The sequence below is a fragment of the Nerophis ophidion genome, linkage group LG23 (assembly GCF_033978795.1).
Source record: "Nerophis ophidion isolate RoL-2023_Sa linkage group LG23, RoL_Noph_v1.0, whole genome shotgun sequence".
Taxonomy (NCBI): domain Eukaryota; kingdom Metazoa; phylum Chordata; class Actinopteri; order Syngnathiformes; family Syngnathidae; genus Nerophis; species Nerophis ophidion.
The window spans coordinates 37,888,420-37,901,838 of record NC_084633.1 but is presented as its reverse complement, the minus strand read 5'-3'; the positions used below and the strand labels follow the sequence as shown (position 1 = coordinate 37,901,838).

The window sequence follows — 13,419 nt, the reverse complement described above, 5'->3', positions numbered from 1 at the left end:
TCGACTTAAACTAACATCACTTCCTGTCCCGCCAACAACTTAAACTAACATCACTTCCTGTCCCGCCATCATCGCGGCATTGACTTAAACTAACATCACTTCCTGTCCCGCCATCATCGCGCCATCGACTTAAACTAACATCACTTCCTGTCCCGCCATCATCGCGCCATCGACTTAAACTAACATCACTTCCTGTCCCGCCATCATCCCGCCATCATCGCGCCATCGACTTAAACTAACATCACTTCCTGTCCCGCCATCATCACGCCATCAACTTAAACTAACATCACTTCCTGTCCCGCCATCATCACGCCATCGACTTAAACTAACATCACTTCCTGTCCCGCCATCATCACGCCATCGACTTAAACTAACATCACTTCCTGTCCCGCCATCATCACGCCATCGACTTAAACTAACATCACTTCCTGTCCCGCCATCATCACGCCATCGACTTAAACTAACATCACTTCCTGTCCCGCCATCATCACGCCATCGACGTAAACTAACATCACTTCCTGTCCCGCCATCATCACGCCATCGACGTAAACTAACATCACTTCCTGTCCCGCCATCATCACGCCATCGACGTAAACTAACATCACTTCCTGTCCCGCCATCATCACGCCATCGACTTAAACTAACATCACTTCCTGTCCCGCCATCATCACGCCAACAACTTAAACTAACATCACTTCCTGTCCCGCCATCATCACGCCATCGACGTAAACTAACATCACTTCCTGTCCCGCCATCATCACGCCATCGACATAAACTAACATCACTTCCTGTCCCGCCATCATCACGCCATTGACTTAAACTAACATCACTTCCTGTCCCGCAACAACTTAAACTAACATCACTTCCTGTCCCGCAACAACTTAAACTAACATCACTTCCTGTCCCGCCATCATCGCGCCATCGACTTAAACTAACATCACTTCCTGTCCCGCCCTCATCGCGCCATCGACTTAAACTAACATCACTTCCTGTCCCGCCATCATTACGCCATCAACTTAAACTAACATCACTTCCTGTCCCGCCATCATTACGCCATCAACTTAAACTAACATCACTTCCTGTCCCGCCCTCATCGCGCCATCGACTTAAACTAACATCACTTCCTGTCCCGCCATCATCGCGCCATCGACTTAAACTAACATCACTTCCTGTCCCACCCTCATCGCGCCATCGACTTAAACGAACATCACTTCCTGTCCCGCCATCATCACGCCATCAACTTAAACTAACATCACTTCCTGTCCCCGCCATCATCACGCCATCAACTTTAACTAACATCACTTCCTGTCCCGCCATCGACTTAAACTAACATCACTTCCTGTCCCTGCCATCATCACGCCATCGACTTAAACTAACATCACTTCCTGTCCCGCCATCGTCACACCATCAACTTTAACTAACATCACTTCCTGTCCCGCCATCATCACGCCATCAACTTTAACTAACATCACTTCCTGTCCCCGCCATCATCACACCATCAACTTTAACTAACATCACTTCCTGTCCCGCCATCATCACGCCATCAACTTTAACTAACATCACTTCCTGTCCCGCCATCATCGCGCCATCGACTTAAACGAACATCACTTCCTGTCCCGCCATCATCACGCCATCAACTTAAACTAACATCACTTCCTGTCCCGCCATCATCACGCCATCGACTTAAACTAACCTCACTTCCTGTCCCGTCATCATCACGCCATCAACTTAAACTAACATCACTTCCTTTCTCGCCATCATCACGCTATCAACTTAAACTGACATCACTTCCTGTCTCGCCATCATCACGACATCAACTTAAACTACCATCACTTCCTGTCCCGCCATCATCACGCCATCGACTTAAACTAACATCACTTCCTGTCCCGCCATCATCACGCCATCGACTTAAACTAACATCACTTCCTGTCCCGCCATCATCACGGCATCGACTTAAACTAACATCACTTCCTGTCCCTGCCATCATCACGCCATTGACTTAAACTAACATTACTTCCTGTCCCGCCATCATCACGCCATCGACTTAAACAAACATCACTTCCTGTCCCTGCCATCATCACGCCATCAACTTAAACTAACATCACTTCCTGTCCCGCCATCATCACGCCATCGACTTAAACTAACATCACTTCCTGTCCCGCCATCATCACGCCATCGACTTAAACTAACATCACTTCCTGTCCCGCCATCATCACGCCATCGACTTAAACTAACATCACTTCCTGTCCCGCCATCATCACGCCATCGACTTAAACTAACATCACTTCCTGTCCCTGCCATCATCACGCCATCAACTTAAACTAACATCACTTCCTGTCCCTGCCATCATCACGCCATCAACTTAAACTAACATCACTTCCTGTCCCGCCATCATCACGCCATCGACTTAAACTAACATCACTTCCTGTCCCGCCATCATCACGCCATCAACTTAAACTAACATCACTTCCTGTCCCGCCATCATCACGCCATCGACTTAAACTAACATCACTTCCTGTCCCGCCATCATCACGCCATCGACTTAAAATAACATCACTTCCTGTCCCACCATCATCACGCCATCGACTTAAACTAACATCACTTCCTGTCCCGCCATCATCACGCCATCAACTTAAACTAACATCACTTCCTGTCCCGCCATCATCACGCCATCGACTTAAACTAACATCACTTCCTGTCCCACCATCATCACGCCATCGACTTAAACTAACATCACTTCCTGTCCCACCATCATCACGCCATCGACTTAAACTAACATCACTTCCTGTCCCACCATCATCACGCCATCGACTTAAACTAACATCACTTCCTGTCCCGCCATCATCACGCCATCGACTTAAACTAACATCACTTCCTGTCCCGCCATCATCACGCCATCGACTTAAACTAACATCACTTCCTGTCCCGCCATCATCACGCCATCAACTTAAACTAACATCACTTCCTGTCCCTGCCATCATCACGCCATCGACTTAAACTAACATCACTTCCTGTCCCGCCAACAACTTAAACTAACATCACTTCCTGTCCCGCCATCATCACGCCATCAACTTAAACTAAAATCACTTCCTGTCCCGCCATCATCACGCCATCGACTTAAACTAACATCACTTCCTGTCCCGCCATCATCACGCCATCGACTTAAACTAACATCACTTCCTGTCCCGCCATCATCACGCCATCAACTTAAACTAACATCACTTCCTGTCCCTGCCATCATCACGCCATCGACTTAAACTAACATCACTTCCTGTCCCGCCAACAACTTAAACTAACATCACTTCCTGTCCCGCCATCATCACGCCAACAACTTAAACTAACATCACTTCCTGTCCCGCCATCATCACGCCAACAACTTAAACTAACATCACTTCCTGTCCCGCCATCATCACGCCATCGACTTAAACTAACATCACTTCCTGTCCCGCCATCATCACGCCATCAACTTAAACTAACATCACTTCCTATCCCGCCATCCTCACGCCATCGACTTAAACTAACATCACTTCCTGTCCCTGCCATCATCACGCCATCGACTTAAACTAACATCACTTCCTGTCCCGCCAACAACTTAAACTAACATCACTTCCTGTCCCGCCATCATCGCGGCATTGACTTAAACTAACATCATTTCCTGTCCCGCCATCATCGCGCCATCGACTTAAACTAACATCACTTCCTGTCCCGCCATCATCGCGCCATCGACTTAAACTAACATCACTTCCTGTCCCGCCATCATCCCGCCATCATCGCGCCATCGACTTAAACTAACATCACTTCCTGTCCCGCCATCATCACGCCATCAACTTAAACTAACATCACTTCCTGTCCCGCCATCATCACGCCATCGACTTAAACTAACATCACTTCCTGTCCCGCCATCATCACGCCATCGACTTAAACTAACATCACTTCCTGTCCCGCCATCATCACGCCATCGACTTAAACTAACATCACTTCCTGTCCCGCCATCATCACGCCATCGACTTAAACTAACATCACTTCCTGTCCCGCCATCATCACGCCATCGACTTAAACTAACATCACTTCCTGTCCCGCCATCATCACGCCATCAACTTAAACTAACATCACTTCCTGTCCCGCCATCATCACGCCATCGACTTAAACTAACATCACTTCCTGTCCCGTCATCATCACGCCATCAACTTAAACTAACATCACTTCCTTTCTCGCCATCATCACGCTATCAACTTAAACTGACATCACTTCCTGTCTCGCCATCATCACGACATCAACTTAAACTGACATCACTTCCTGTCCCGCCATCATCACGCCATCAACTTAAACTGACATCACTTCCTGTCCCGCCATCATCACGCCATCAACTTAAACTAAAATCACTTCCTGTCCCGCCATCATCACGCCATCGACTTAAACTAACATCACTTCCTGTCCCGCCAACAACTTAAACTAACATCACTTCCTGTCCCGCCAACAACTTAAACTAACATCACTTCCTGTCCCGCCATCATCACGCCATCAACTTAAACTAACATCACTTCCTGTCCCGCCATCATCACGCCATCGACTTAAACTAACATCACTTCCTGTCCCGCCATCATCACGCCATCGACTTAAACTAACATCACTTCCTGTCCCGCCATCATCACGCCATCAACTTAAACTAACATTACTTCCTGTCCCTGCCATCATCACGCCATCGACTTAAACTAACATCACTTCCTGTCCCGCCAACAACTTAAACTAACATCACTTCCTGTCCCGCCATCATCACGCCAACAACTTAAACTAACATCACTTCCTGTCCCGCCATCGTCACGCCAACAACTTAAACTAACATCACTTCCTGTCCCGCCATCATCACGCCATCAACTTAAACTAACATCACTTCCTGTTCCGCCATCATCACGCCATCGACTTAAACTAACATCACTTCCTGTCCCGCCAACAACTTAAACTAACATCACTTCCTGTCCCGCCATCATCACGCCAACAACTTAAACTAACATCACTTCCTGTCCCGCCATCAACTTAAACTAACATCACTTCCTGTCCCGCCAACATCACGCCATCAACTTAAACTAACATCAACTTAAACTAACATCACTTCCTGTCCCGCCATCATCACGCCATCGACTTAAACTAAAATCACTTCCTGTCCCGCCATCATCACGCCATCGACTTAAACTAACATCACTTCCTGTCCCGCCATCATCACGCCAACAACTTAAACTAACATCACTTCCTGTCCCGCCATCATCACGCCAACAACTTAAACTAACATCACTTCCTGTCCCGCCCTCATCGCGCCATCGACTTAAACTAACATCACTTCCTGTCCCGCCATCATCACGCCATCGACTTAAACTAACATCACTTCCTGTCCCGCCATCATCACGCCATCAACTTAAACTAACATCACTTCCTGTCCCGCCATCATCACGCCATCAACTTAAACTAACATCACTTCCTGTCCCGCCATCATCACGCCATCAACTTAAACTAACATCAACTTAAACTAACATCACTTCCTGTCCCGCCATCATCACGCCATCGACTTAAACTAACATCACTTCCTGTCCCGCCATCATCACGCCATCGACTTAAACTAACATCACTTCCTGTCCCACAATGATCACGCCTCCTCCTGCGTTCCTCAGCGCGGCGGTGGAGAGCACGGGCGCCGCCAAGGCGGAGGCTCAGTCCCGGGCGGAGGCGGCGCGCATCCAAGGCGAGGCGGCGGTCCACGAGGCCAAACTGAAAGTGGAGGCTCAGAGCATCGAGGCGGTAGGTGGCACACTTCCTGCGGGCGCCCGGCCGGCTGTAGTTAAGTATGTGCGCCCTGCAGGAGGCGGAGCTGGAGCGTCTGGCGAAAGCTCGCCAGCAGGAGCTGAGCTACAGGAAGCAGATGGACCAGCTGGAGGTGGACAAGCAGCAGCGTCTGTCCAACATGGAGAGCGAGCGCTTCAGCCAGCTGGTGGCCAGCCTGGGCAGCGACACGCTGAAGGAGATGGCGAGGGCCGGCCCCGAGCTGCAGGTAGGAAGGACGGCTCCTCCCCTCCCCGCCGCCTCATTGGCCCTCACAGGCTGACGTCCGCTCTGCCCCGCCCGCAGGTGAAGTTGCTGCAGGCCCTCGGACTCAAGTCCACCCTCATCACAGACGGCGTGTCGCCCATCAACCTCTTCACCACCGCCAACGGCCTGCTGGGGGCGCTGCCCGCGCCCGCACCGTGACGCCACTGGGAGGAGCCTCCCTTCATCTAGGCACACCTAGCTTAGATGCATGTGTACGTCTAGGTGACAGGTCCTATACTTCCACATGACCTCACCTACATCTAGATGACCTCATCTAGTTGATATGTCCTACAGACCCAGATATGTCCTATTGATTTCGATGACATCATCTAGAAGTAGGTGATGGCGTCATCACCTACTTCTAGACGACGTCATCTTGATGTAGGTGATGACGCCATCTATTTGTAGGTGACGACATCATCTAGGTGTGGGTGATGACATCATCTAGGTGTAGGTGATGACATCATCTGGAAGTAGGTGATGACATCATCTGGAAGTAGGTGATGAAGTCGTCTAGATGTAGGTGATGACATCGTCTAGATGTAGGTGATACATCATGTAGATGTAGGTGATGACATCATCTAGATGTAGGTGATGACATCTGGAAGTAGGTGATGACATCATCTGGAAGTAGGTGATGACATCATGTAGATGTAGGTGATGACGTCGTCTAGATGTAGGTGATGACATCGTCTAGATGTAGGTGATACATCATGTAGATGTAGGTGATACATCATGTAGATGTAGGTGATACATCATGTAGATGTAGGTGATGACATCATCTAGATGTAGGTGATGACATCGTCTAGATGTAGGTGATGACATCGTCTAGATGTAGGTGATGACATCGTCTAGATGTAGTTGACATCGTCTAGATGTAGTTGACATCGTCTAGATGTAGGTGATGACATCGTCTAGATGTAGGTGATGACATCGTCTAGATGTAGTTGATGACATCGTCTAGATGTAGGTGATGACATCGTCTAGAAGTAGGCGATGACATCGTCTAGATGTAGGCGATGACATCGTCTAGATGTAGGCGATGACATCGTCTAGATGTAGGCGATGACATCGTCTAGAAGTTGGTGATGAAGTCGTCTGGAAATTGGTGATATTTGGTATGTTTGTGCTGATGCATCTGCTTGCAGGAATAAAGTGTGCTTGAGAAGGCAGTCTGTGTCTGTCATGTCTGACTTTGTCCACCAGAGGCAGCAGATAGCTGCTCAGTGGCCTAGTGGTTACAGCAGTGGTTCTCAACCTTGTCGGAGGTACCGAACCCCACCAGTTTCATACGCATTCACTGAAGCATTCTTTAGTGAAAAATAAAAATAACATTTTTTTCAAATTCAAGACAAAGTTGTATGTTTTTGGTAACACTTTATTATGGGGAACATATTTTAAGTAATAAAGACTTAATTTAGAGTTATTTGGTTAGGGTCAGGGTTATAATAAGGCATTAATTAGTACTTAATGACTAGTTAAGAGCCAATATGTTACTAATTTGCATGTTAATGAGCAAATAATGGTGAATATGTTCCCCATACTAAAGTGTTACCATGTTTTTTTACTGGGGCACAAAATGAAGCGTGCATGAACATCACCTTGTTCAAACAACAAAACTAAGACAGTGCATAAACTCACAACAAATGACACACCTGCAAATCAGTCAGCTGTTGCCGTATCTGTAATATGCCAGCAGGGAGAAGTTTGTATTTACACGATGACTCGGGTGTGTTTTGATCTCGGCCGAACCCCTGAGGTCGACTCACCGAACCCCTAGGGTTAGATAGAACCCTGGTTAAGAACCACTGGGTTACAGTGTCTGCCCTGAGATGGTAGGTTGTGAGTTCAAACCCTGGCCCAGTCATACCAAAGACTATAAAAATGGGAGCCATTACCTCCCTGCTTGGCACTCAGCATCAAGGCTTGGAATTGGGGGTTAAATCACCATAAATGATTCCCGGGCGCGGCTACCGCTGTTGCTCACTGCTCCCCTCTCCTCCCAGGGGGTGAACAAGGGGATGGATCAAATGCAGAGGACAAATTTCACCACTGTGTGTGTGTGTGTCTAATCTACCCAGCTTTTAACTACATTTTCAACTAGCTCAGCTACTTTTTGAACGAGTAGCTTTTCCTGTAGTTTAGCTCCTTATAAACATGTCACATGTTACCATTTTTTTGTGTTCTCATTGTCTCATGTTCACATGTCATGTTCTCATATTGTCTCATGTTTTCATGTCATATTGTCTCATGTTCCCATGTTGTCTCATAGTGTCCCATGTGCTCATATTGTCTCATGTTCTCATGTTGTTTCATGTTCAATCAATCAATCAATGTTTATTTATATAGCCCCAAATCACAAATGTCTCAAAGGACTGCACAAATCATTACGACTACAACATCCTCGGAAGAACCCACAAAAGGGCAAGGAAAACTCACACCCAGTGGGCAGGGAGAATTCACATCCAGTGGGACGCCAGTGACAATGCTGACTATGAGAAACCTTGGAGAGGACCTCAGATGTGGGCAACCCCCCCCCTCTAGGGGACCGAAAGCAATGGATGTCGAGCGGGTCTAACATGATACTGTGAAAGTTCAATCCATAGTGGCTCCAAGACAGCAGCGAGAGTCCCGTCCACAGGAAACCATCACAAGCGGATCAGCAGCGTAGAGATGTCCCCAACCGATACAGGCGAGCGGTCCATCCTGGGTCCCGACGAGCGGTCCATCCTGGGTCTCGACTCTGGACAGTCAGTACTTCATCCATGGTCATCGGACCGGACCCCCTCCATAAGGGAAGGGGGGACATAGGAGAAAGAAAAGAAGCGGCAGATCAACTGGTCTAAAAAGGAGGTCTACTCAAAGGCTAGAGTATACAGATGAGTTTTAAGATGAGACTTAAATGCTTCTCATTGTCTCCTGTTCTATTTTCTCATGGTAAATGATAAATGGATTATACATGTATGACACTTTTCTACCTTCCAGGTACTCAAAGTGCTTTGACACTACTTCCACACTCACCCATTCACACACACACTGATGGAGGGAGCTGCCATGCAAAGCGCTAACCAGCACCCATCAGGAGCAAGGGTGAAGTGTCTTGCTCAAGGACACAACGGACGTGACGAGGTTGGTAGAAGCTGGGGATTGAACCAGGAACCCTCAGGTTGCTGGCATGGCCACTCTCCCAACCGCACCACGCCGTCCCCATTATATGTTCCCAAATTGTCTCATGTTCTCATATTGTCTCATGTTCTTGTGTTTCATATTTTCATGTGGTCTCATGTTGTCATCTTTTCGTATTGCCTAATTTCTCATATTGTCTCATTTTTCTGTGTTGTCTCATGATCTCATTTTGTCTCATGTTGTCATATGTGCTTTTTTCATGTTCTGATATTGTCCCATGTCTGGTTTTTACATTTTCTCATGTTCTCTTAACTTCTAATGTTGTCTTATGTGCTATATTTTCATGTTCTATTTTCTCATGTTGTGTCTTCTCATGTTGTCTCATGTTTTCATGCTGCCTCATGTTTACATATTCCCATATTGTCTCATGTTTTCATGTTCTCATATTGTCTCGTGTTTCTTGGTGTCTCATGTTCTCCTCTTGTCTCATGTATTCATGTTCCTATATTGTCTCATGTTCTCCTGTCGTCTCAAATGTTCATGTTCTCATATTGTTTCCTGTTCTCATATTGCATCATGTTTTAATGTTCTTGTATTGTCTCATATCGTCTAATGTTCTCATATTGTTAATGTCGTCGCATGTGTTCATGTTGTCTCATGTTCTCATGCTGTGTCATATTCACTCATTGTCTCATGTTTTCTTCATGTTGTAATGTATCATGATCTCATGTGTTCATGATGTATCATGTTGTCTCATATTTTCATATAATTCAATGTTGTCCCTTGTTCCCACATTGTCCAATGTGCTCCATCCATCCATCCATCTTCTTCCGCTTATATGAGGTTGGGTCGCGGGGGCAACAGCCTAAGCAGGGAAACCCAGACTTCCCTCTCCCCAGCCACTTCGTCTAGCTCTTCCCGGGGGATCCCGAGGCGTTCCCAGGCCAGCCGGGAGACATAGTCTTCCCAACGTGTCCTGGGTCTTCCCCGTGGCCTCCTACCGGTTGGACGTGCCCTAAACACCTCCCTAGGGAGGCGTTCGGGTGGCATCCTGACCAGATGCCCGAACCACCTCATCTGGCTCCTCTCGATGTGGAGGAGCAGCGGCTTTACGTTGAGTTCCTCCCGGATGGCAGAGCTTCTCACCCTATCTCTAAGGGAGAGACCCGCCACACGGCGTAGGAAACTCATTTGGGCCGCTTGTACCCGTGATCTTATCCTTTCGGTCATGACCCAAAGCTCATGACCATAGGTGAGGATGGGAACGTAGATCGACCGGTAAATTGAGAGCTTTGCCTTCCGGCTCAGCTCCTTCTTCACCACAACGGATCGATACAACGTCCGCATTACTGAAGACGCCGCACCGATCCGCCTGTCGATCTCACGATCCACTCTTCCCCCACTCGTGAACAAGACTCCTAGGTACTTGAACTCCTCCACTTGGGGCAGGGTCTCCTCCCCAACCCGGAGATGGCACTCCACCCTTTTCCGGGCGAGAACCATGGACTCGGACTTGGAGGTGCTGATTCTCATTCCGGTCGCTTCACACTCGGCTGCAAACCGATCCAGTGAGAGCTGAAGATCCCGGTCAGATGAAGCCATCAGGACTACATCATCTGCAAAAAGCAGAGACCTAATCCTGCGGTTACCAAACCGGAACCCCTCAACGCCTTGACTGCGCCTAGAAATTCTGTCCATAAAAGTTATGAACAGAATCGGTGACAAAGGACAGCCTTGGCGGAGTCCAACCCTCACTGGAAATGTGTCCGACTTACTGCCAGCAATGCGGACCAAGCTCTGGCACTGATCGTACAGGGAGTGGACCGCCACAATCAGACAGTCCGATACCCCAGACACTCTGAGCACTCCCCACAGGACTTCCCGAGGGACACGGTCGAATGCCTTCTCCAAGTCCACAAAGCACATGTAGACTGGTTGGGCAAACTCCCATGCACCCTCAAGAACCCTGCGGAGAGTATAGAGCTGGTCCACAGTTCCACGACCAGGACGAAAACCACACTGTTCCTCCTGAATCCGAGGTTCGACTATCCGACGTAGCCTCCTCTCCAGTACACCTGAATAAACCTTACCGGGAAGGCTGAGGAGTGTGATCCCACCACCTCCGGTCCCTCTTCCACCACCCCGGTCTGCCAATCCAGAGGTACCGCCCCCGATGTCCACGCGATGCTGCAGAGTCTTGTCAACCAAGACAGCCCCACAGCATCCAGAGCCTTAAGGAACTCCGGGCGGATCTCATCCACCCCTGGGGCCTTGCCACCGAGGAGCTTTTTAACTACCTCAGCGACCTCAGCCCCAGAAATAGGAGAGTCCACCACAGATTCCCCAGGCACTGCTTCCTCATACGAAGACGTGTTGGTTCTCATGTTGTCTCATATTTTCATGTTTTCACGTCGTCTCATGTTTTCATGCTGTCTCATGTTTTCATATTCTGTCAGGTTCCCATGTTGTCTTATGTTTTCATGTTGTCTCATGTGGTCTTATGTTCTCAAATTGTCTCATGTCATCATGTTGTCTTATATTTTCATATAATTCAATGGTGTCCCGTGTTGTCACATTGTCTCATGTGCTCATGTTGTCTCATGTATTCATATTGTCTCATGTTCTTAAGTCATCTTATGTTCTCACGTTCTAATGTTGTCTCATGTTCTGCCAGGTTCTCATGTTGTTTCATATTTTCATGTTTTGAGGTCGTCTTGTGTTCTCATGTTGTCTAATGTTTTTATGTTCTCATGCTGTCTAATTTTTTCACTTCGTCTCATGTTTTCATATTCTGTCAGGTTCCCATGTTGTCTTATGTTTTCATGTTATCATGTTGTCTCATGTGGTCTTATGTTCTCATATTGTCTCATGTTATCATGTTGTCTTATATTTTCATATAATTCAATGGTGTCCCGTGTTCTCACATTTTCTCATGTGCTCATGTTGTCTCATGTACTCATATTGTCTCGTGTTCTTACGTCGTCTTATGGTCTCACGTTCTAATGCTGTCTCATGTTTTCATGTTCTGTCAGGTTCTCATGTTGTCTCATATTTTCATGTTTTGAGGTCGTCTCCTGTTCTCCTGTTGTCTAATGTTTTAATGTTCTCATGCTGTCTAATTTTTTCACGTCGTCTCATGTTTTCATATTCTGTCAGGTTCCCATGTTGTCTTATGTTATCATGTTGTCTCCTGTTATTTTGTTTCATGTGGTCTTATGTTCTCATTATGTCTCATGTTATCATGTTGTCTTATATTTTCAGATAATTCAATGGTGTCCCGTGTTCTCGCATAGTCTCATGTACTCATATTGTCTCATGTTCTTACATCGTCTTATGTTCTCACGTCCTAATGCTGTCTCATGTTTTCATGTTCTGCCAGGTTCTCATGTTGTCTCATATTTTCATGTTTTGAGGTCGTCTCGTGTTCTCATGCTGTCTAATGTTTTTATGTTCTCATGCTGTCTAATTTTTTTTACGTTATCTCATGTTTTCATGCTGTCTCATGTTTTCATATTCTGTCAGGTTCCCATGTTGTCTTATGTTTTCATGTTATCTCATGTGGTCTTATGTTGTCATATTGTCTCATGTTATCATGTTGTCTTATATTTTCATATAATTCGATGTTGTCCCGTGTTCTCATATTGTCTCATGTGCTCATGTTGTCTCATGTAGTCATATTGTCTCCTGTTCCTACCTTGTCTTATGTTCTCACGTTCTAATGCTGTTTCATGTTTTCATGTTCTGCCAGGTTCTCATGTTGTCTCATATTTTCATGTTTTGAGGTCGTCTCGTGTTCTCATGCTGTCTAATGTTTTTATGTTCTCATCCTGTCTAATTTTTTCATGTCGTCTCATGTTTTCATATTCTGTCAGGTTCCTATGTTGTCTTATGTTTTCATGTTATCATGCTGTCTCATGTGGTCTTATGTTCTCATTATGTGTCATGTTATCATGTTGTCTTATATTTTCATATAATTCAATGGTGTCCCGTGCTCTCACATTATCTCATTTGCTCATGTTGTCTCATGTACTCATTTTGTCTCGTGTTCTTACGTCGTCTTATGTTCTCACGTTCTAATGCTGTCTCATGTTTTCATGTTCTACCAGGTTCTCATGTTGTCTCATATTTTCATGTTTTGAGGTTGTCTCGTGTTCTCATGCTGTCTAGTTTTTTCACGTTGTCTCATGTTTTTATGCTGTCTCATGTTTTCATATT

The 13,419-nt window shown here is 46.6% G+C and overlaps 1 protein-coding gene across 50 annotated transcripts in view; it reads left to right on the top strand.

Moving 5' to 3' along the window:
- The window catches only part of mvp (major vault protein), a 55,016-nt gene extending 47,766 nt beyond the window's left edge, over positions 1-7,250 (top strand). The window contains exons 15-20 of one of the 50 annotated variants that reach the window (XM_061884392.1): positions 5,664-5,790; positions 5,852-6,040; positions 6,118-6,578; positions 6,690-6,781; positions 6,871-6,916; positions 6,980-7,250. In XM_061884392.1, the coding sequence (XP_061740376.1) occupies positions 5,664-5,790; positions 5,852-6,040; positions 6,118-6,237 (436 nt within the window). In that variant the 3' untranslated portion in view covers positions 6,238-6,578; positions 6,690-6,781; positions 6,871-6,916; positions 6,980-7,250. Of the gene's footprint in view, positions 1-5,663; positions 5,791-5,851; positions 6,041-6,117; positions 6,670-6,689 lie in introns of all 50 variants that reach the window. The other 49 variants (XM_061884390.1, XM_061884397.1, XM_061884405.1 and 46 more) reach the window with 49 other exon arrangements.
- The last annotated feature ends 6,169 nt before the right edge of the window (positions 7,251-13,419 follow it).